Genomic DNA, 25,264 nt, shown 5'->3' on the forward strand with positions numbered 1-25,264 from the left:
TAAGCAGGATGCAGGAGTCTCATGGTCTAATCTGATCCATCCAGCCTCTAATCTTGCCCATTTAGCTCTGTCTACACAGAGAATTCTGGGTGAGATGGCTTGAAGAAAATGGTAAGGAGCCCTCAGCTGGACAAGGAAGCAAGAGCAATTGATAAGAGAGAGAGGAGAGCACTTGGGCTCCATGGTGTTCATTATATCTTTATTACACAAGTATAAAGGAGGCCAACTTATTTTAGATGGTAGAGAGACACAATTAGTCTTCTCTTTTAGAAGAAACACTAAATGGTCACTCTAATAGGGTATATATAGACTGGAGGTAGGGAGAACATTATAAAAAGAACACCTATTAAAAACACCATAAGAAATGGTCAGTGCTTAAACTAACCAATTCCTTGCTAATAGAGATGGACAGGATAAATTTTGTGAATGAGTAGATTTTGGTGAGTGAACAAATGTTGGAGAATGAATGAAAGTACTTTAACTCCCAGACTTCTACCTTAAGAAACTAACTAGATGAGTGGTATAATGGTCAATATAGGGAATATAGAAGGAAGAGCAGGATAGATGAGTGAAGAGTAAATCCCTTTTGGATATGGCTGTTGCACATCTAGGATAGTGATATCTGACTAATAGGCATATGGTCACATTGAAGTTCTAAACTAGCAATGTAGTTCAGGAGTTAGCAAGCAGAGAAAAGGTGTCAGAAGATGGAACCTAAGGGAATGGTCAGATATGGAGGAAATAAGGAAATATTATGAACGTAAATTAGACAGGTTTAAGAAGTGAATAGTCATAGATGTCAGGTGATGCAGACAGATTATAAGACATAAGAAGGAATCTGAAAATTAAAAGGTCAGCATTGACATTGTGGGGCAAATTGGTGGGTAGCACAGTTAATGGGAAGGTGCTGGTAGGAAGGTCTTTAATTTTTAATTTAAGGATGCAGAGGTTTGAGCATATATAAATACTAAGAGAAAAAAATCAGTAGGGAGAAGTTGAAGATTCAAGAAAGAACTAAAATAACTTAAAGGAACAAGGTTCTAGAAGAAATGAAATCAAGGTCACAGGTGATAGTGGTCACAAGTATAAGTGTTGATTATCCTTCAACAAGAGAGATTGACACATTTTTTTCTGTAACTGAAAGGAAAGAAAAAGGGGAGCTATAGATGCAATTAAGGTTATACAGGTAAAAGGATGTTAAGTAGCTCCTACCTGATGATTTTTGTTTTCAGTGAAGAAGGTCATTTACTGAGAGGGGAAGGGATAGATTAGGAAATATGCTAGGTTCTCAGTGACGTTTAGATTTAGCCTAACTTACATAACTATTTGCTGTCATTTTATAGTCCTATGTGCTTCCTATAGTCCATTTTAAAGAGTGTGCTTCACTTCACTGTGCTTTAGTCTTGGATCATCTCAGGTTCTCAAGAGTGAGGATGCTGAGAAATTTGAGGAACTCTTTTTGTCTCAATATAGGGCTCCAGTCAGCTAGTCCTTTCCTTTTTGCTTTTTATTCATTTCAACTTAAAAATGTAATGATGTTTGGGGCAAGTGGATACGGTGCCAATAATCTTTACCAGGAATGATAAGTGTTTCTGTAATGTAAAATTTTGTTGCTAGTAGTTACTTGGTTTTAACTTTGAGGAGCACCTCCTACCATAGCCTCTTTTTTCTATCTCACTTGAATGCCTCATCTCAGCTGTCAAGTACCTGAGGTATCTCCAGTACCTTAAAAAAAAGAGTGAGCTGGCTTACATTCCCCAAGAAGGAACACAAGTGGTAAATGTGAATAAACAGGCTATATAAGAATTTAGGTAAATATGATTAATCCAAAATAGTTAAGAATTTTAAGTTTTCTGACATTTTGTGTTATAGTTTATTAAAATATTACTTAACATCACTATCAAAGAATATTTAGCAGAGTGAAACATGGGTGTGAGCCTTTTATGGGATGGTTCTCAAAAGTGTGGTTCTCAGACCCATAGATGCATTGGCATCATCTATGGGCTTGTTAGAAATGTGAGTTCATGAGCTATGACCTGCTGAATTGGCATCTCTGGGAATGAGGCCCAGGAAACTTTTTTTTTTTTTAATATTTATTTATTTTTGAGAGGGAGAGTGAGCAAGCACGAGTGGGGGAAGGGCAGAGAGAGAAGGGGACAGGATCCAAAGGTGGCTCACTGACAGCAGCAAGTCTGAGGTGGGGCCCAAACTCACAAACTATGAGATCATGACCTGAGCCAAAGTTGGATGCTCAACTGACTGAGCCAGGCATCCCAGGAAACTTTTAATAAGCTTTCCATGTGATTCTTATTTCATATGGAAGTTTGAGAACCCCTATAAGATCATAGTTATTTATCTTTATGATACAGGAAATGATGGCAATATGTTGGTAAAAGAGACCTCATTCGTCATAAAAATTGTGTGCTCAGATCAAAGCCATGTTCCTGGTTTGAAAAAATCTGTTAGGGGCACCTGGGGGGCTCAGTTGGTTGAGTGGCCAACTTTTACTTTCTGCTCAGGTCATGATCTCATGGTTTGTGGGATTGAGCCCTGCATCAAGGAGGGGCAGAGAGTGAGGGGGAGAGAGAGAATCCCAAGCAGGGTTCATGCCATCAGCGCAGAGCCCGACCTGGCATTCAGTCTCACAAAACAATCTCACGAACCGTGAGATCATGACCTGAGCTGAAATCAAGAGTTGAACGCTCAACCGACTGAGCCACCCAGGTGCCCCTGTAATGTGTTTTGTATAGCTAGTGTCTTCAAGCCAGAATTGATCAAGGTTTATCATTAAGTTAGAACAGCTCATTCCTTCTTTCCCCAACAAGTATTTAATCTAGCAGGGTTTTTCTTTGTTTGTTTATTTTGAGAGAGAGCACAAGTGGGGGGTGCAGAGAGAGAGCAAGAGAGAGAATATGAAACAGGCTGCACACTGTCAGCACAGAACCTGAGGTGGGGCTCGAATTCATGAACTGTGAGATCATGACTGAGCCAAAGTTGGATGCTTAATGGACTGAGCCACCCACATGCCCCTAACCTAGCAGGTTTTAGCAACTGTTGTTTGCCAAGAAATAAAAGGAATATTTAGTTAAGGAGTCAAATCCAAAAATACAGTAGTAGTCTAAAAAGAAAACCTTAGGGGAGCCTGGGTGGCTCAGTTGGTTGAGCATCGGACTTCGGCTCAGGTCATGATCTCGCGGTCTGTGGGTTCAAGCCCTGCGTCGGGCTCTGTGCTGACAGCTCAGAGCCTGGAGCCTGCTTCGGATTCTGTGTCTCCCTCTCTCTCTGCCCCTCCCCCACTCATGCTCGGTTTCTCTCTCTCTCTCTCTCTCTCTCTCTCTCTCTCTCTTTCTCTGTCAAAAATAAACATTAAAAAAAATTTTTATTAAAAGAAAACCTTAAGTCTTTGTAAACTGGGGTAGTCAAAAGAGGTTTAATCTGGATGTGTGACCATTAAGAGTAGAACTAAGATAGCAGATGTTAAAATTCCTTTAACTCCTAAACTTGTGCTTGACTGTTTAGATTTAATTAGAAAGCCACTACTGTTACTTATAAAAATAAATTGTTTTTTTGTTTTACAGTGGACAAATCAAACTAGCAGATTTTGGACTTGCTCGACTCTATAACTCTGAAGAGAGGTGAGGCATTCATCATTGCAAGTTGCAGTAACTTTCAGAATTCCCTAATTTTCTAAATATGTTACCACCTAGATTTTGGATAGTAGATTCTGTCTAAATTCTTGAATCGGCCTCAGACTGAAATAAATCAACCCAAATTAGAATGGAAGTTATTTTTTCATCTCTTACTCCTCCAGTTTACTTTTGAACTATTAGATTGTTAGGGAGCTGTTTTGACAATCCCATTTTCAATTGGCAGCTATTCCTCTTTGCATTTAATTTTACAAGTATTTACAACAAGAAGCCGTTGTAAATTTATGTCATGGTTACTTTTTACATTTCAGTCGCCCTTATACAAACAAAGTCATCACTCTGTGGTATCGACCTCCAGAACTTCTGCTGGGAGAGGAGCGTTACACACCAGCTATTGATGTTTGGAGCTGTGGGTAAGCCTCTGTGCTTTTTCTTTTGTTTATAATTTATGTATTATTGAACTGGTATCTGTTTTCTCTCTACATTGGCTTTTGTAGCTTTTCTTTAAGTTTGAAAGGATGGGTATAAACTTTTAGCTAGAATTCAGGGAAATCTGTTGAATGTTTCCTAAGCTTCTTTAAATTTTTATTTAGATATTCATTTATTTTTGGAGACAACATGTTTTTGTTTTTGTTTTTTTTTAATTTTTATTTATTTATTTTAGAGAGAAGGGGAGGGAGAAAGGGAGCAAGCAGGGGAGGGGCAGAGAGACAGAGACACACAGAATCTGAAGCACGCTCCAGGCTCTGAGCTGTCAGCACAGAGCCCATCACAGGGCTTGAACCCACAAACTGAGATCATGACCTGAGCCAAAGTTGGATGCTTAACCAGCTGAGCTACCCAGGTGCCCTGAGACACGTTTTTTAAAACATTTCCTCAAAACGTCTTTTTTTTTTTTAACATCATTTGAATTCAGATCCAAATACATTCAAATAAAGTCCATAGATTGCAGTTGATTATCTCAAGTCTTTTAATTGTAGCTTCTCCTTCCATTTCTCTTGAGGTCCCCGCCACCCTCCCCCACCCCCAGTAATTTCCTTAGTAGAAACTGTGTCATTTTTGTCTGTTCCCACAGTCTGAATTTTGTTGATTGCATCTTCACTGTGTTTTTTTGTTGTTTTAGCATGGTTTTCTATCCCTTTTATTTCCTGTAAATTGTAGGTGAATTTATGTTTGATTTCCAATTATCCACTGACCCTGAAATTACTTCACAGGTGGTTTTGAGTACCTCTGGAAGTTTATAGTTAATGATACATCAAAGTTGGGGGTAGGTGGCCATAGGAGCCTCTGCCCAGAGTATAGTCAAGAACTAGGTATGTTATCTGTAGACAAGTTAAAAGCAATAAAACAATAGTTTGCTTTTATTATCATATTATACAGGCAATTCTAAACAATGCTTGATAAAATATTCATCCCTAACAGGGCAGATTTACACATACACATGCATGCACGCACACACACACATGCCCCACTTTACATAATATACAATCTCTTTTTGAAATGTCAGCTATTAATGATCCACCTTCATTTATTCATTTGTGGTTGTTTGTGATGGTGATATTCTAATTATATTATTCCTTCCTGGAATAAAGATAACATTTACTTTACTAACCCTAGGTACAAGTCACATAGAAAAAGTTAGATATAAAGCTTTAATTCTCTCGTTTTACTCACCAGTTTTCAGTGTAATGAGGTAGTTTCCTAGTATCCTTCAAAGATGACCAAAGAGAGGGTTTGGGGTGGGTTTTTTTTGTTTGTTTGTTTCTGTTTTTTTAGTTTCATTATGAACTCATGGATTTAAACATGTTTTATATGTTTTAATCCATTACGGTTATCATCTTATTCCTATTCACATTTTTCAATCTTTGACCAGTGGGAGGGAGTTTAGTGGGTCCTTTCCACACAACTATAGTGTTTGATAGCCTTCCTTGTTTGCTGGTTCCAGGCTCATCCTATTCATTTCCTGCCCTAGACCTGAAATCAGCCATTCCTTTTAGTGGAAAATAATACTTAGAGACGATAGTCTGTGTATTAGGAACATAGACATTTTAAATGGGCCATGTTAGTTGTTTCTGATACTGTATGATTTATGCATACACACTCTGTCCTTGACCTGCATACCTTAGGATTCTGACATATACTTGCCAGTGGAGCTTATCACTTTTTCCCCTTCATTCCCTCCTCTATTAATGTTAGTCTTTAAAACTGCAGGGGTTTTATTTCAAAATTCAAAAGGGTCAAAGAAAAGGAGAGCATAATTTCATTGGTAGCCTCCCCAATTGAAATGAAGCTTTAGTTAAATTTTACTGATTCAAGCTGGGTATGTTTGTGTTCTGGACTATTTGCTTTAACAGTATTAGCATTTAAATTGTCACAACTAGGCTCTAAAGTTAACGCCCCATTAAGATACACAGGGAAAGTTCATAGCTCTGTTGGTACTATTATTTCAGTGTGTGCAACCTGCCACCTCAGTGTAGTAGCAAAGTATTGATTACATAATAATATCTTCCCCACCAAAGAACTAGAACTGAAATAAAACACCAACACAACTTGGAAATTAAAATTATAGAAGATTAGGCTTTAAATTTTTTTTTTCAATGTTTATTTATTTTTGGGACAGAGAGACAGAGCATGAACGGGGGAGGGGCAGAGAGAGAGGGAGACACAGAATCGGAAACAGGCTCCAGGCTCTGAGCCATCAGCCCAGAGCCTGATGCGGGGCTCGAACTCACGGACCGCGAGATCGTGTCCTGGCTGAAGTTGGACGCTTAACCGACTGCGCCACCCAGGTGCCCCATAGAAGATTAGGGTTTAAATAAAGCCCAGTAACTTCATTGAATTGAGATTTTGCTAGACTCTTGATGTGAGCTTGCTACTTTGGTGATTTGTGGAATTCTCTCTGAAGGAGAAACTAGAAAGACTGGTACAACGAATTATGTCTAGATTCTGAAAACCCACCTGGGTTGGTTGGTTTGTTTTTCTTTCTGCTTATTTTATCAGTTGTGACAACACTGTATTTGGAATTTGATTTAGCAGTTTATGTTGGAAACAGAATTAAACTTGACTTTTACTTTTCTATTTCTGGATAAGATTTGAGTGAATATGGAAGTGAGAATTTGTCATTTGAGGTTAACAAATGCTAATAGAAAGGTGCTAATAACTTTAAAAACTACCTTTGTTTTGCTTCTCAAATTTAGTCAAGCTAAAGAATTTCAAAGTAAAACTATAAATACTGCTTTTGTATTAGCAAATCTAATTTCAAAGCATAGGCCAGAGAAGAGATTCTTTGTCCATTTGTTTTCTTACTTTTCAAAAAACAAAATATTTTAGGCATACAAAAAAGGACAGAGTAGTCGTAATTTTTTACATTTGTTTTAAATTTATCTTGATATGGGGGGATGGGTTAAATAGGTGATTGAAATTAAGGAGTGCACTTGTGATAAGCACTGGGTGATGTATGGAACTGTTGAATTACTATATTGTACACCAGAAACTAATATAATAACACTGTATGTTAACTAACTGGAATTAAAATTAAAACTAACTAACTAAATTAAATAAATAGATTTATTTTGATATAATTTCAAATATACAAGAGTTACTAGAAAGGACAAAGAACGTTAGTATAGCTTTTATCCATATTCATGAAAATTTTTTAATCTTTCAATTGAGGTATGCAATAAGCTGCATATGTTTAAAATGTACAATTGAAGTTTTGACATATTGTATACACTAGTGAAACCATCACCACAACCAAGACAAAAGTTTCCATGTGTTCCTTTGTAATCTCTCTCTTTTGTCCCACACTATCCTAGGCAACAACTGTTCTGCTTTCTATCACTGTAGATTGATTTCCATTTCTGGAATTTTATACAAATGGAATCATACAGTATATGTTCTTTTTTCCCTTTTGCATCTTTTACTCAGCATAATTATTTTGAGATTTATTCATGTTAGATTCACTAAAATTTAGCATCTTGCCACATTTGCTTTTTATATTCATATGTTTATGTATGTGTATTTATATCATACAACATAAAGTATATAAATAGAATAAAATTGTGTATATGCACACATCTTTTTTCCAGAACTATTGAAAGTAGTTGTACATCATCCTCCTTACCATTTAATATTTGATGTACATTTCTTTTTTTTTTAATGCGTATTCATTTTTGAGAGAGAGAGAGAGAGCATGTGCGGAGAGGGACAGAGAGGTAGACATAGAGTCTGAAGCAGGCTCCAGGCTCTGAGCTGTCAGCATAGAGCCCAATGTGGGGCTTGAACTCACGAACTGTGAGATCATGACCTGAGCTGAAGTCGTATGCTTAACTGACTGAGCCACCCAGGCGCCCCTTTAATGTACATTTCTTTTTTTTTTTTTAATTTTTTTTTTTCAACGTTTATTTATTTTTGGGACAGAGAGAGAGCATGAACGGGGGAGGGGCAGAGAGAGAGGGAGACACAGAATCGGAAACAGGCTCCAGGCTCTGAGCCATCAGCCCAGAGCCTGACGCGGGGCTCGAACTCCCGGACCGCAAGATCGTGACCTGGCTGACCGTGACGCTTAACCGACTGCACCACCCAGGCGCCCCTGTACGTTTCTTAAGAACAGAGATATTCTTATATAAAATCACAGTAGCATTATCAAATTCAGGAAATTTAACAATGATACACTATATTTTAAAGTAGTTTAGCTTACATTTCATGTTCTTACTTTTTCAGTACCCTAATAACATCCTGGAAACAATACCTCACCTGATAAAGGATTTGATCCAGTATCATGTATTACATTTAGTTCTCATTCTTTACTCTGAAATAGTTCCTTAACCTTTGTCTTTCATGTATATACATAAAAATTTTTAAATGTTTTATTTATTTTTTGAGAGAGAGAGAGAGAGAGAGACAGAGTGTGAGTGGGGGAGGAGCAGAGAGAGAGAGAGAGAGACACACACACACACACACACACACACACACACACGGAATCCTAAGCAGGCTCTAGGCTCCAAGCTGTCAGCACAGAGCCTGATATGGGGCTCAAACCCACAAACTGTGAGATCATGACCTGAGTCAAAGTTGGACGTTTAACCAACTTGAGATTCGATATATTTTTTTAATGTCTGTTTATTTATTTATTTAATGTTTGTTTATTTTTGAGAGAGGGAGAGAACATGAGTGGGGGAGGGGCAGAGAGAGAAGGAGACAGAGGATCCAAAGTGGGCTCAATGCTGAGGGCAGAAAGCCCAGTCCAGGGCTCAAATTCACGAATGAGAGATCATGACCTGAGCCAGAGTCAGATGCTTAACTGACTGAGACTCCCAGATGCTCCGACACTTACATTTTGAAGGACAGACCAGCTACTATATAGGTTCATATTATGAAGTTTTGGCTGGAATATTGCATAAGTGTTCTTTTCAAGGCATCACATTTATACTTAAATGAACCCTGTTTCCTTCTTATTGATGATGTTAATTTTGTTCACTCAGTTAAGGTGTTGTCTTTTTTTCCCCCACTAAATAGTTACTAGATTTCCTTTTGTAATTAAGTAATTTGTGGAGACATACCTGGGGACTTTGTAAATATGTATTATTTTGGAAGGCATTTGCAAAATGGAAAAAGCATTTAAGCATAATGTATTTGAAAGTCCTATTGAAACTGATTCTGGGTGATGACAATAAATGCTTCTTTACAAATACAGTGCCAAGAGGGCTATAGTATATTGCACATTCTACAGAGCAAATGAATGGAAAAAGCTAATCTCTTTATAGGAACTGCTGAGCATCCTTGTAAAATTGAAGTGTGGGTTTTTTTAGTGTTTATTTCCTTAATTTACAATGGAATTGGTAGAAAAGGACTCTGACTCATTTTCTTTGCTTGTAGACCGTCCTTAATAGATGGTAAAAGTTTGATCGCCTGGCAAATTTAAATTCTTAATACTGTCTATTCTCACCGCAAGAAATATTTTCTTTTTTTTTTTAATTTATTTTATTTTATTTTATTTTTTAACATTTATTCATCTTTGAGAGACAGAGAGAGAGAGAGCATGAGCAGGGAAGGGGCAGAGAGAGGGAGACACAGAATCTGAAGCAGGCTCCAGGCTCTGAGCTGTCAGCATAGAGCCCGACGCGGGGATCGAACTCACGAACCACGAGATCATGACCTGAGCTGAAGTCGGCTGCTCAACCGACTGAGCCACCCAGGCGCCCCAAGAAATATTTTCTTTTACAAAATTCAGACACTGCAATTTGGGGCTTATTTACAACATGTAATATCAAATTCTGCCAGATATACTATAAAAATTTTTTGAGACACACTTTAGGCTCCGGGGATTTCTCTCCTGACCTTTCAATTTTACTCTTTCTAGATGCATCCTTGGGGAACTGTTCACAAAGAAGCCTATTTTTCAAGCCAATCTGGAACTGGCTCAGCTAGAACTGATCAGGTACAGCTGTGCATGTGTTCTGAGTGCCCAGGTGTGATAGGTCATTTCATCCTCTAATTTCTAATACTTTTCAGTCATTCTACTAAAAGTTGACTTTATGCTTATATCCAAGTATTCTCAAGTCAGTATATATCCAAGTATATTCTCAGTCAGATTTACCACATATTTTATCATGGGCTATATATGTAAAGAAATTATATTCCTCCTTTTTAGGTCTTACTAAGGGTCTTAGTTTTTAGGTTCCCCCTTTTTAGACTTTTTAGGTCTTTGCATATTTTTTATTAGTTCTTCATATAAAAGCATGCCATTTTCAAGGTAGCTGTTTTATTCTTAGGTTAGATTAAGATGAGCTGTATTCAGCAAACATTTATTAAGCCTGTTCCATAACAAATTCCTTTTTTTGTTAAACTTTAAGGTTTAGAGAGAAGTAAGATAGGTCCCTGCTTTCAGAGAGCTCAAAGTTTAGTAAGTGATACAGCATGTAAACAGATAATTATAAAATAGAACCTAAACTAGAGGATTTGGGGAAGGACTGGGGTTGTTTTAATCAATATAAGTAAAGAGAAGAATACAACAGGCTAATGTAGACCTCTTTAAAGGTGGTGTGTAACTCATTATTGTGCATTAAATTCAATTTTCTATCAAAATTTTTAGGCTCTCTTCTGCTAATTTTCCCTATAGGAACATTATATGACCAGCTCAGCACTTTGAAATTAATACTAACTGAACAGAATATAATTGATAATGAAAACCTTTATGGAGGTTTAAAAACATGTTTTACAAAATCAAGTATATGCATCATTTTGGACTATTTTGCCAGTATTTTCTCTTCATTATCTTGTAACCAGCTCTTTCTGTCCTATTCCTTCTGTCCTTAAAGCAGTGAGGTCAGGTTTTACCTTTCTGCATGCTCTCTAATTTAATAAGCTAAGATTCCCCAGACCTCGGGAGGTAATAATTTCTGCTTCTGTAATCTCCAGAATTCACAATGCTGACTCATTTACTTCTTGTTTTGGCTTTTTGCTTTGTTTTCAGTCGACTCTGTGGTAGCCCTTGTCCAGCTGTGTGGCCTGATGTTATCAAGCTGCCCTACTTCAATACCATGAAACCGAAGAAGCAATATAGAAGGCGTCTGCGAGAAGAATTCTCTTTGTGAGTTTGGCAAAAATGTACATCTGGTTTCTGTGTTTGGCTGGAGTTTAGACTTGACTTTCCTAGCTTAGGGAGTTAGTGTTGTCCCAACTTATGGCAGCACACCATAGGAAAACATTTTTTTTTGAACAGTATATGAATTTTATCATAGTTTTGTTGTAATTTTCTCTTATGAAGGCTTTAGATGAAAAAATAAATCATTTTATTGTGAGGAATATATAAATTTTCTCATAGTCCTTTTGATATTCCCATAATAAAAAGAGAATGGAACTGCTGGCTTCATGTTTTTTACTTGTATTATATAGCATTGCATAAATCCTCTGTGGGAGCAGATCTGCTTGCTTGTTTAGCCAGCTTTTAGTTCCTTTTCCACAGTTTTACATGGAGGTGGAAATTCAGAGACCTTTGACCTAAGGTTATAGGTTTAAGAACTATGGGGTCATTGTGAACTTGTTCTTTCTTCCTTTCCACAGCATTCCTTCGGCAGCACTTGATTTACTGGACCACATGCTGACACTAGATCCTAGCAAACGTTGCACAGCTGAACAGACTCTACAGAGTGACTTCCTTAAAGATGTTGAGCTCAGCAAAATGGATCCTCCAGAGTAAGTGCTGGTGGCCAAGTAGTGATCCTAAACACCCCCACTAAACCTTAGGAGATGTGTAGCTCAAAATAATAGGTTTTTAGAAGGAACTGCAAATGGCTGAGTCCCAAATGGAGAGGTGCCCTTGGGTATTATGATTGATAAGAGGTTTTATTGCTTAATGTAAACAAGGAATGCATTTAGATACGATATTTGTTCTAATTTGACTCAAACTATTTATTGCCCTGTACAGCCTCTTTAAAGTATTCCTTCTAGTTTTTGCTCTTACCTGTTCCATTTGCTTGAATCCCCCATGTCTGTGGTGACCATGTATATCCCACACTTGGCAAGGGCAGTTCTAATTTTAAATAGCTTGTTACTATTGGGTCATATGTCCTGAATTATTTGATGTTGAAAATATCTTTGAACGTGTCTCTCTTTCATTAGAATCTTATGCATTTTCTGTATTCTATAGGATCTTCTGAATTTTTACCCTCATGTTTCACATTTGGCCAATAATGTGACATTGTATGACTGACAGCATTATAGTTTTCATGTCAGAGTTTTTGGGTATTTTTTTCTTACATAGAGAAACTATGTATCTTAAATACACAGGATTTAAATACGAGCGAGTAGTAACTACAAATCTGATTGTTCCAAAGAAATGTCCAAACTCATTTACTGCACTAGAATTTTGATACGTTGAATTTTGGCTTGAAATACATAAGCTTTTTACTAAAATTTGGGAGCTCTTATTATAGATTTTGGCTCTAGTAGTCTTTATTATAATAAGGTTTTACTTTCCGGGACTGTTTGCATTATTGAGTATGAGGAAATGTGAAAATATATTAAATATATTAAAATATACTAATAAACTCCACAAATGAAAATACTGAGTCATGGAAATTCCATGGGTAGAAAGAAGAAAGAACCTATTTTTTGGTCCTCAAAGACCAAATAACCCATAAATTGATTTTACACAAAGGTGATTTAATTATACACTGCTTAAGTGGTTCACCACCTTGCCTGGACTTTTGTAGATATTAATAGGCTGGTCATCTCTGTCCTGACTATTCCAAACTGAAACTGACCAATAAAGTTCTTCTTTATTCTTGTTATGCACAGCAAGAACAGTTATCAGACTTAACTCTTTGATTGGAATGTAGTTGTTTATATAGTAGGTGTGACTCTGATATTAGCAAGCGTCTCATTTCTCACTGTAGAAATCTGTTGGTCTTTTATTTCCTCAGACTACCATATGCCATGATTCCTTTTACATTGCTACTATCTGTTTACTAATATTTCTGGTTATTTTTATGTTATTCTTTCCATTTCCCTCAGCTCTTTGCCTTCCTATTTAAAAATTTTTTTTTAATGTTTTTATTTATTTTTGAGACAGAGACAGAGCATGAGCAGGGGAAGGGCAGAGAGAGAGGGAGACACAGAATCGAAAGCAGGCTCCAGGCTCTGAGCTATCAGCACAGAGCCTGACGTGAGGCTCAAACTCACGGACTGTGAGATCATGACCTGAGCTGAAGTCGGACGCTTAACCAACTGAGTCACCCAGGCGCCCCTGCCTTCCTATTTTAATCTCTTCTTCCTCCATTCATTCACTGTCATTAGTCCCACACACATTTCCCCTTTGCTTTGTCTTTTGCAGCCTCCCCCACTGGCAGGATTGCCATGAATTGTGGAGTAAGAAACGGCGACGACAGAGACAAAGTGGTGTTGTGATAGAAGAGCCACCTCCATCCAAAGCCTCACGGAAAGAAACTACCTCAGGGACAAGTGCTGAGCCCGTGAAGAACAGCAGTCCAGCACCACCTCAGCCTGCTCCTGGCAAGGTGGAACCTGGGACTGGGGATGCAGTAGGTCAGTTCTGGGATGGAGGTTTTGTATTTTTATTAAAGACACTTGGTCAGGTTTTGATGATCAAGTGCAAGGGTGTGTCTGTCTGTCTGTCTGAGTTTTTAGCCACTGAAGCAATAAAGAAATGTGCCATCATTATGGGGAGGAGATAAACCAAGTTTATATATGGGGTTTAGAAAGTCTACAATGGATTATTTTTCTTTCCAGAAAGAGGGAATACTATATCTCAATTAGAAGTCAATTAGGTAAAGTTAGATCAGTAAGTTAGGTAAAGCAAATTTAAGGTTCATTTACGCATGGTTTTCTAACATGTAATTTGGAGCCCTGTTTATGTTTCATTTGAAAAGACCTTCTTAGAATCTGGTCATTTAATCTTTATTTATTTTCGAGAAAGAGAGAGAGAGACAGAATGTGAGGTGGGGGAGGAACAGAGAGAGGGAGACACAGAATCCGAAGCAGGGTCCAGGCTCTGAGCTATCAGCACAGAGCCCGACGTGGGGCTCCAACTCACAAACTGCAAGTTCGTGACCTGAGCCAAAGTCGGACACTTAACTGACTGAGCCACCTAGGTGCCCCAGAATCTGATCATTTAAACCACAATTGTCGTTAAATGTAGTTAGTTCCATAGATGGAACTGATCTATGGAACATATTTGATCTAAATATATCCAAAACTGTGTAATTAGTGAACTATTATAATAATAAAATAGTTCTGTGGTACCATCAATTTTTCTGAACTACAGGTATTCTTTCTGAGACTCACTTGCCCTTCCCTGTTCACCTACAACAGTGGTTTTCAACACTGGCTGCACTTTAGAATCATGTAGGAAGCTTTAAAAATAAACACTCCTGGGGCGCCTGGGTGGCTCAGTTGGTTAAGCGGCCGACTTCAGCTCAGGTCATGATCTCTCAGTCTGTGAGTTTGAGCCCCACGTTGGGCTCTGTGCTGACAACTCAGAGCCTGGAGCCTGTTTCAGATTCTGTGTCTCCCTCTCTCTGACCCTCCCCTGTTCATGCTCTGTCTCTCCCTGTCTCAAAAATAAATAAAACGTTAAAAAAAATTAAAAAAAAAAAGATAAAAATAAACACTCCTGAACAATTAATTGCCAGATATCTGGGAATGGGAACTGAAGCACCTGAACTTTACAGTCTCTCCTAGTAATTCTAATGTACAGTAAGGGTTGTAAGTCACTGACATTGAAGAATACAGATAAAATGAAATCACTTTTACTCACAATACTGGGATGTTTTAGTTTGTTCCTGTATTTTTCAGTGAAAATCTAAAGAAAAACTGTCATGACAATGTGAGGCATGAAAAATGAGACATTCAAAATGAAGCTTCATATACTGAATATTGTAATTTGCTCTTGCCAGTTGAAGAAGGCAAAGGTCTTACCCTGCCTCATCCTCTTATTTTGGCTCCACTGTCTCTCCTCCACAGGCCTCGGTGACATCACACAGCAGTTGAATCAAAGTGAATTGGCAGTGTTACTGAATCTGCTGCAGAGCCAAACCGACCTAAGCATCCCTCAAATGGCACAGCTGCTTAACATCCACTCCAACCCAGAGATGCAGCAGCAGCTGGAGGCCCTGAACCAGTCCATCAGTGCCCTAACGGAAGCCACTTCCCAGCAGCAGGACTCAGAGCCCATGGCCCCAGAGGAGTCTTTGAAGGAGGCACCTCCTGCCCTAGTGGTCCAGCCTTCAGCAGAACAGACAACCTCTGAGGCTTCAAGCACACCAGCTGACATGCAGAATATGTTGGCAGTTCTTTTGAGTCAGCTGATGAAAACCCAGGAGCCAGCAGGCAGCCTGGAGGAAAACAACAGTGACAAGAACAGTGGGCCACAGGGGCCCCGAAGAACTCCCACAATGCCACAGGAGGAGGCAGCAGGTAAACAGACCGGTCATGAATCTCATTGAGCTCAGGTGCTGTTGATCCTCTTAAAAATCTCTTTAACATTTTCTTTTTCACATCAATGGCCTCAGTTTCAGTTTTCTGTAACCTAGTCTACAGGAGAACATAGCACCCAATGATGTATTTCTTGCCCAGCTTCTATTTAAGTCTCAAAGCTTCTCAAAGCACCTTCCATATACTGATGGTTTTTCCATTTTCTAGGAGGTAGGTAAGTAAAGCCTCTGTGTTCTAACTCAAAGAAACCACAATCATAGCTAGTGATACATCTTGAACTACTGTGTGAATAGTGGCCAACCAGTACTAGCACTTGAAAATCTGCGTTCCAAATAAACCATCATCAGATTGCACAGATAGTCGATTTTACTCTAGTGTAGTGGATACGGGATACCAGTCTTGCCTGAAAGATATAGTCAAGAAAACTCTAATAAAATGCCATTGTTAATCTCCTGAAGAATAATTTGGAAATCTTGGTAGATAAGTGTAACACCACACATTCCATTCCAAAAAATAATAGCATATAAAAATGCTTTTTAAAAATCTGTGCTCCTGAAAGACAATTGAATGGACCGCAAATTAGGAAGTGAGCATTACATAAAGAAAAATCTGAACAAAGGAAATAAATATGTTATACCTTGACCTGACATGACCACAGCATGCAATTTTATTAGAGGAAAGAAAAGTTTAAATTTTCTAATTCTGATTTACAGTCTGGTTTGCAAAATGTTTACTTATCTGAAAGTGTTTTCAACTCCTTGGATATTTTCGCTGTCCATGAAGACCCCATGAATTGGGGAATAAGAAGAGGCACGAGGGCTGATGAGGTACACTAACCTTCAACTTTAGGTCGTCCTACATTCACATTTCATACAGGATGGTGCAGAAAGTATATAACTTATTTTCACTGGTATACAAATACATAAGCTATTTTTCATATGTAAATCTTTTTAAAACTGGAAGGTAACATAAATAAAATTAACCCCTTTACTTTACAAATAGGGAAACTGCAATCCAGGGAGTTTAAATAAGCCTGCCTATGGTCTCAGCTGAAACCATATTATTGGAAGAGGCAGAATAGAACCTGTGTACTTTTCTTAATATGTTTCTTTTTAATGTGTTTTTTAATTCACTTTGTTACTCTGTCATAACTGATTCCAATTGCTTTTAAGAGACTCTAGGACATGGAATAACAGAGAAAGCTAATCTAGAGTTAAAGCAGGCCTCTTTGTCTCATCTCCCACACCCTCTTCTTCTTCCCCACCCCAGCAGAATTCAGCTATAATCAAAATACGTTAAAGAAGTCATTCAAATTAAATAGTATAGTGATTGAAAGAAATTCACCCAATAATTGAGCCAACAAGGGTGAGATTGAACTAAAATTAAGACCTGGCCTGTGGCCAGAAATTGTTGGATTTGCTTTTTAGGGAAGAGTAAAAATACCACTCCTAATTATTAGTCACCCCTGGATTATCCAGTTCTATGTCTCCTCTTCTTGTTGCTCCCCGGCTGCCTCACACTTGGCCATTTTATTATTCATTAGCACTTCCACCAGAGGGCAGACTGAATAAGCCAGAGAAGGTGAAAATCTATCACTTTAGCTACTCTTTACTTGTATGGGGAAAGGGTTATGGTTGAAATCTAATGAGTCAATTGAAAATTTTGAGTTATATTTGTTCATTTTTTTAATACCTCCCTCCAATAGTACAGACTGTTAAGAATTGGCAATATTGTTTGCACTAGATCTTACAATAGTGTGATTTTTAAAATGTGATCTTTTAACTCCTTTAAGAAGTTTTATTTACTCCAGTAGTCATTTACAGTCTGTCTCCTTTTCTACTTTGAGATAGTTCTCATCCTCTCATACATGTGAATTTGAGCTCAAGAAGTAGTTCTATTGAAATACAGCTAGACTAAAAGGCGAAGTTTAAATATGAAAAGTAGTATAGCTGAAAGAGTAAGTTTAGCTTTGATCACTTTTACAGTTAGGCATTTTTAAAGTTGTTTGCCATCAATATTTTTAAAAAAATAACCATAGTGTTTTATTTTATGTATAGTCCAAAAATACATTTAAATATAACTGTTACTGAGATATTCTTATGTAGTGAGAAACATACTATTGACAGCAATAAACTCTGAAATCTATAGGAGTTTGTAGTCCAGTTAGCTCTCCTTTTTCAGCATGTTAGTTAACCAGTCAATCTGTCAACAAGCAACTTGGGTGGGTACTGTATACAGGGTGTCCAACTCATCTCAGTTCCGTCCTGGTTTTAAAACTGAAAGTCGGCAACCTGAAAACCCGCTCAGTCCCAGGCAAATTGGGACTGTTGGCCACCCACTTGTATGTTACGTATAGCACCTGACCTCATCCTTCCACAACACAATGTTATAATATTATGTTTTCAGACTGCTTTCATCTGCATGCTAAGTAAATACATACTTTACTGATTGTCTTTGCAAAATATAATTGTGGTAAATATGCTACCAAACTACTTTATAACTAAAAACTATTTTGGCTTGTCTGAGTAATGACTTTCATATCACTAGCTCAGATAATAAAGAATTAACTATATGGATATTTAAAAATATGGTTCCATAGGGAACAGAAACATCAGTCATTTGGAAGATATCCCAAAACATGAAACCTTTTCTTCAGCAGAGTAACTCCCAACTCTTAAAAAGCACTGTTCTGATTGTACTTGGTTTTGTATGTTCTCAAACTCACGCCGTTTTACATCCCTACTCTCCTGCCTTGGCAGTAGTTACCATACAGTGATTGCCATGCTTAGGCAAATTTAGCCAGTAGGTGGGGGTGTGTGGGGAGTGGTTCAAGAAAGACAAAAGATCCTTGGAAAGACATAGTGTAGTATAAGTTCAGTACATTTCTAAATACTTAGTTTTGTCACCGTCTCCAAGATAAACATGTTTATCAGCAGCCCATTCTGCATGACATTGCTGTAGTGATTTTTTTCATAGCATGGAAAAAATGCAGGAGGTTGGAAAACAAAATAGAAAATTATGATAGATTACTTTAGTCTTTATAATTATTGTAACAGGAAACTGAATGACAGAATGGTGGTTAATCCCTTTCTTCAGAATGTGATTATGGGGAGAGGGGACTGAAGTTTGGAGAAGCAAGTGTATATTTATACATGACGGTAATGAAAGGTTTTTATTTCATCTCTTGTATATTCTTTAAATTCTATTTCAGGTGTTAACCTTATATCATCAAATGTTCTGTAAAATGCATTAGCTAAGTCCATGCAAGGTCTCCTGTTGTACAGCAAGATTTTGTGCTAGAAATGTGACCACAGCATGTGTATTGTTTCCTCTCATCTTCCTTCTTTCTACTTTATTTTCATTAATGTTTTGATCCAACAGCAAAAAGGGGCGGGGAGGCTGCCTACAGCCTACATATTAGAACAGTTCCTTAAGGAAGGAAATGGAGGAAATCTCAGACAAAAATCAGGACAATCATTTGAAACATATGATCTTTTTTACACCAGCTGTTAGATTCAGAATGCAACTGTTTTATTTTAACCACTTGATTTTATTTATAAATTGCAATTTCCTGATCCCAAGATTTTATTCTTTATATATATTTGGTTACTTGTATTGCTATTTGTTTATGTTGGGCAGCGTGTGTGTATGTGTGTGTGTGTTTGTGTTTATAATCACATGTGATTTTTAAGATGGTGTTTAAAAGAAGTAACCCTTCCACAGCATGTCCTCCTCACATTCTTCCACCAGAGAAGAGGCCCCCTGAGCCCCCCGGACCTCCACCGCCGCCACCTCCACCCCCTCTGGTTGAAGGCGATCTTTCCAGCGCCCCCCAGGAGTTGAACCCAGCCGTGACAGCCGCCTTGCTGCAACTTTTATCCCAGCCTGAAGCAGAGCCTCCTGGCCACCTGCCACATGAGCACCAGGCCTTGAGACCAATGGAGTACTCCACCCGACCCCATCCCAACAGGACTTACGGAAACACTGATGGGCCTGAAACAGGGTTCAGTGCCACTGACACTGATGAACGCAACTCTGGTCCAGCTTTGACAGAATCCTTGACCCAGACCCTGGTGAAGAACAGGACCTTCTCAGGCTCTGTGAGCCACCTTGGGGAGTCCAGCAGTTACCAGGGCACAGGGTCAGTGCAGTTCCCAGGGGACCAGGACCTCCGTTTTGCCAGGGTCCCCTTAGCATTACACTCAGTGGTCGGGCAACCATTCCTGAAGGCTGAGGGAAGCAGCAACTCTGTGGTACATGCAGAGACCAAATTGCAGAACTATGGGGAGCTGGGGCCAGGAACCACTGGGGCCAGCAGTTCAGGAACAGGCCTAAACTGGGGGGGCCCAGCTCAGTCTTCTGCTTATGGAAAACTCTATCGGGGACCTACAAGAGTCCCGCCAAGAGGGGGAAGAGGGAGAGGAGTTCCTTACTAACCCAGAGACTTCAGTGTCCTGAAAGATTCCTTCCCTATTCATCCTTCCATCCAGTCCTCTGAAACATTAATGAAATCATTTGCTAGAGCGAGGTAATCATCTGCATTTGGCTACCGCAAAGCTGTCTGTTGTATTCCTTGCTCACTTGCTACTAGCAGGCGACTTATAAAATGATGTTGGCACCAGTTCCCCCTGGATGGGCTACAGCCAGAACAGTTCAACTCTACCTAGTAGATAATAAGTGGAGAATGTGGAGAGGGTCATTAAATTGAAAAGTAAATGTTTTATTAGTTCATTTGCCTGCACTTCTTGAGCAGAAGAAAAGGAGAACAGTTTCAATTTTGAGATGGCTCAGGAGAGGCTCTCTTTAGGTTTTTTTTAAATTTGGGGATTTTTTTTATGATTCCTTTTGAATTTTATTTTTTGTTTTTTGCTTTTTTTTTTTTTCCGTTTTGTTTTCATTTAAAGATAATAGTGTTCACAAAATTTGAGATACTCTTAGGCTTTTGCTATAAGGGAAACAGAGTGACTGGCTGATTTAAATAAATGTTTCCTTCCTCTCCACCATCTCACATTTTTGCTTTCAAGTGAACTTTTTTCCCCCATTGAGCATCTTGAACATACCTTTTTTCCAAATAAATTACTCATCCATGAAGTTTGTTCTGCTTTGACAAAAAGACATGCCCCTCTCCCTGCACAGGACGCAGGTTGTAGAAAGAGGCATTCTTGGGCATGTAGGTAGATTTACCCCATCTCTTCCCTTTTTTACCACATCTTTAAAGAGTTTCTCATTCTCTCTCTCTCTGTCTCTCTCTGTCTCTCTGTCTCTCTCTCTCTCTCTGTCTGTTTCTCTTTTTGAGGCATTTGTTTGGAAAAAAATTAATCGTTGAGATGCCCAAGAACCTGGGATAATTCTTTACTTTTTTTTTTTTGAAATAAACGAAAGGAAATTCAAACTCCTATATGTTCTCTGTAACTTTTCAATTCTAAAATGTTTTGTTTTTTTTTAAACCACGTTCTGATGGTGAAGTTGATTTATAAATGCAGACAGCCTAGGACTTGCTGCTGAGCTGGGGTTAGAGATGATGCCTCCATACCTAGAGGGCTAGTAAGAGCAGTTACCATACTGTTTACACATATATTTTTGTCAAAAAAACAAAAAACAAAACAAAACCTTTGAAACAGAGCATTGTAATATTGTCAAAAGAAATACATGGAATATACATGGAAATACATGGAAATGTAACTTAGTTTAGGGTGGATATTTTTCTGAAGATCTATCAATATCTGAGACCTTTTTTAAAAAATAATTTTAAAAGAGCAGACCATGAGAAAGAACAGTATTGACATATACACATCTCAGCATGTATATCCTGCCAATTCTTTTAGGGAGTTTCCTCTGGAGAGATTTGATTTTGGTTTTATTTTTGGTAAAAGGGGTAAATGACTTCATGGCAAGAATTTTGCCTTATTATAAACAGGAAATGGAAAATGGAAAGGCTTTCAGGGTGGGATAACTTGGGAGGCTTCTCATTCTGGCTTCCATTTCTATGTGAATACCAGCATATAAGGTGTTTTAAAAACCTACACATTCATATAAATTCTCTGCACAGACTTAGGCCTTTGTGAAACATAGATTAGGGCCCCTTTACAAAGAAAAGGCAAACATGCTTCAGCATCTTTGAGAATAGTTTTCAGAACTCAAGTGAAGTTTTGTGTTTCAATGCCAAGTTCTTATATTAAAAAATAAAAACTACTTGTAAGAGAAAGGTGCACTAATAAAAAAAAAAAAAACACTTTATAAAGAAATGAAAGAAGAACCCTCTTCAGATACTTACATGAAGACTATTTTCCCCTGTTACTGAAATAGGTAGATATCCGGTGTGTGTATTTCTTTATTATTCTCTGGGTTTTGGTCTGGCCTTGCCCTCAGGGGCAAACATTGATTAGAAAAAGAACCTTCTAGCCATTTTGGCATTGATGGCTTTTTATACCAGTGTGTCCAATTAGATTTGCTAGGCTCACTGACATGCTATTGGAAAATTCCATTAAAGTTCATCTGAACATTTTGTCTGTTGACTTCTTAGTCCTCAGACATGGGCCTTTGTATTTTAGAATATTTGAATTTGAGGCATTGGGCCCCACTCCCATTTTTGATTAAAGAACTTAAGCCTGTGATACTTTCAAAAGTATCTATTCATAGTGAAAATAATTGGTCTCCCATCAAATATGAATAAAATTCTCTATATTTTAATTATATTTTGGTTATCAGCAATCATTAATAATGTTTTTCCTCCCCCTTCCCACCCCTTATTTTTAATTATGCCAAATATTCTAAATAATATACTTAAGTCTCCCTTCCCCCATCCCTACTACTAGGGAAAGGGGTGAGTGTATGTATGGATGTGTGTATGTGTATGTATGATCCCATCTCACCTCCTATCCCCATTTGGGGAGTCTAGCCTTTACAATGAAAAAAGTTTGGTAATTTTGACTATTTCTAAAGGCAGAGGAAAAAAGAAACTCAAATATCCTGGAATCTGTGGAGAAAGAAAAGGTATTTGTTAATTTTTCAGCTATGTTACCTATAAATGTGATAGAAGTAAAGTTTTGGCAGAATTTCAACTTGACTGTTAGAAATTTACAAACCCAATTATACTCAAAAGTGGTTTTTGTTTTGTTTTAATTGTACCATGGGAGATAATAAGTCTATTAAATACATTATTTTGAACAGATGAGAAATCTGATTCTGTTCATGATTGAGAGCAAAACTGGTTTGACCACGATCATTTTTGTAGTTTTGAAAACAAATTTGTTTGACCCAGTTTCCTTAGTTTTTTTTCAACTGTCCATAGGGATGATAAGGATTGGAAAATGACATCAAATCTATACATTTGAAAACAGGGCAGTAGCACAAATTCGTAAGTAGGATTTTTTTTGTTAGCTTATGCCATAGACATCACCCAGCCAGTGTGTGTGTGTGTGTGCGTGTGCGTGTGTGTGTGTGTGTGTGTGTGTGTGTGTAATATGCATATATAGTTACAGTACTAAAATGGTTACCAGCAGGTTTTGAGAGAGAATGCTGCACCAGAAAAGTGTCAGTTGCCACCTCATTCTCCCTGATTTAGGTTCCTGACACTGTATTCCTTCTCTCTCTTGTTTTTGCCCCACATCGGGTGTATCTTGTCTATGTACAGATATTTTGTAATATATTAAATTTTTTTCTTTCAGTTTATAAAAATGGAAAGTGGAGATTGGAAAATTAAATATTTCCTGTTACTATACCACTTTTGCTCCATTGCATTTACTTCTTAACCTGTAGCCTCTGAGCAGATCTAATTGTGTACAAAGAGCTTTTTCCTTTACTTTATCTTAGGAGTGCTTTGTCTCAGAATCTCTGTAGTCTCATAAAATACAAAAAAAAAAAAAAAAAAGGTTCTCAGGGTTTGAAGAGGTGCTTCAAAACACTAGACTAGGAATTAGAGAAGAAAAAAAGTTGGGGAAAACTAAGACGTGATTTTTTTTTTTTTTTTTAAGTAGAAATAGTTACACAAATGATGGTGCCAGGCCATCAAAAGAGTTGAGTCTTGTGTACCCTGGTTCCTCCTGAAAGGAGAGGTAATGGGTTTGAGCTCAACTTGTCAATGGAAGTTGGTAAGAGGCTGTTTAGACCAAAGAATAATCTCTTAAAACCATAACCACCCCAACCAGTTCCTATGTTACCATGAGTAGGGTAGGCATGGAGATTAGTGTTCCTAGCTCCATTGAGATTCCTGATGTGTTGCCAATCCAGGAAACGAGTCAAAGTTGTTTATAAGGGTAAAATTCTATTATCTCCAAAATCTTTCCTATCTCCACCCGAGGACAGAATTGCTTTCCCTTCTCTTTCACGATTTAGGACACTAAGAACTAAATTTTCCCTTGTGTGTGCTGCAGTCCTGCTAGTCATGACATAAGTAGATAAAAGCAGGTAAAGCCCATTAGAAGACAGAAAAGAAGGGGGGGGAGGATATTGGGGTGAGCAATCATACAAGGTTAAAGGGTACACCAGAACAAGGAAATTAGGAAGAGGAATTAAAATACTGGTGATGAGGGTGGCCAGCCTGTTTTTGAATCCCCAAAGTTTATGATGTTCCCTTGCCTGTGGGCTGTCCTGTCTTTACCCAGAAGGAGAATGGAGAGCTCAAGATTGTTCCAATTCCTGGAATCCTGTGTTCCTGGTTAGCCTCCAGAGAAAAAGGAATTTGTTTTTGGTCTTTATATATTGCAGATTCATGACTGGGAGTGTGAACTTCAACCTACTAGGGAATATTGTTTCCACTTTATAGCAGTGGCTCTTTTTAATTCTAGGCCTAAAGGCTGAGGACCTAACTAACTTGGACTTTTTTTGTATCACGACCAAGGCAATTTCTAGTTAGAAATCATGCTGTCTCAGTATCTAGATTTCTTAAGCACTATCTTTTCCCAGACAGGTATCCTTAACTGTATGGTAAAGTTAATGCCTTAAGGAAGTTAACAGTTAATGTTTTTGGTGCTGAACTGGGATTTCCTTTGTTATTAAAGATTGCCCCATAGTTTGTGTTTCAGTATGGAGTTACTTCTCTATTCACCACTTAGTCATCCTGAAGGGCTAGGTGGAATGGAAGTGAGTTCCTCAAGTGAGTAAATGCTCAACCGTTCCAAGGGAGGGGTGGCACTGCTAAATCTTCTGGTTGTCCTGAGAGGCAAGGTGAGCATTTCTGGACACTTGGTTAATTTTACTGTCTGGGTATGGCATTTCTCATCCATAGGGATAATTTTAGTGTTCCTTATAGCCCTAGGAATACTCTTAAGTGAATATTTACTCCAAACTAGGTTTGAGAGACTTTGGGGGAAGTATGACACCTGAAGGGATTGCTGGGGGGGACTCTACCACTCCTCCCCATATGCAGCCGTTTCTCCATCTCTCCTGTCCACCCAACTTCTTTTTGTTTCCTATTTTTCACTCACTACCCAACTTGCATGCCATGCCGTAAGCCTACAAGAGGTATTGATTGCTTAATCCTGCAAGGTATTTAGAGTTACTGCTGCTTCATAGTTTTGAAGGGTGATGAGAGGCAACTCAGAAGACGTGTTTCTATTACAGATCCTCAAATTACTGAGTGAGAGGTGAAGGAGAAAGCAAAATAATCATACTTTCTTATTGCTAAGGAGATTTTAATTTATGTTGTGCGGGATACAAGAGAT

The 25,264-nt window shown here is 38.1% G+C and overlaps 1 protein-coding gene across 13 annotated transcripts in view; it reads left to right on the forward strand.

The window, feature by feature from the left end:
* Nucleotides 1–25,264, forward strand: part of CDK12 (cyclin dependent kinase 12) — a 77,676-nt gene that overhangs the window by 24,783 nt on the left and 27,629 nt on the right. For 7 of the 13 annotated variants that reach the window (XR_006297869.1, XR_006297872.1, XR_006297870.1 and 4 more), the window contains exons 7-14: nucleotides 3,579–3,635; nucleotides 3,959–4,060; nucleotides 10,009–10,086; nucleotides 11,122–11,238; nucleotides 11,712–11,843; nucleotides 13,483–13,694; nucleotides 15,132–15,584; nucleotides 19,326–19,743. Coding sequence is in view for 4 of the 13 variants with exons in the window: in XM_043584294.1 (XP_043440229.1) it covers nucleotides 3,579–3,635; nucleotides 3,959–4,060; nucleotides 10,009–10,086; nucleotides 11,122–11,238; nucleotides 11,712–11,843; nucleotides 13,483–13,694; nucleotides 15,132–15,584; nucleotides 19,326–20,038 (1,864 nt within the window). In the remaining 9 variants the exon portion in view is untranslated. Of the gene's footprint in view, nucleotides 1–3,578; nucleotides 3,636–3,958; nucleotides 4,061–10,008; nucleotides 10,087–11,121; nucleotides 11,239–11,711; nucleotides 11,844–13,482; nucleotides 13,695–15,131; nucleotides 15,585–19,325; nucleotides 23,323–25,264 lie in introns of those variants that run through there. The other 6 variants (XM_043584294.1, XM_043584295.1, XM_043584296.1 and 3 more) reach the window with 4 other exon arrangements.

The sequence above is a fragment of the Prionailurus bengalensis genome, chromosome E1, assembly GCF_016509475.1.
Source record: "Prionailurus bengalensis isolate Pbe53 chromosome E1, Fcat_Pben_1.1_paternal_pri, whole genome shotgun sequence".
Lineage (NCBI taxonomy): Eukaryota > Metazoa > Chordata > Mammalia > Carnivora > Felidae > Prionailurus > Prionailurus bengalensis.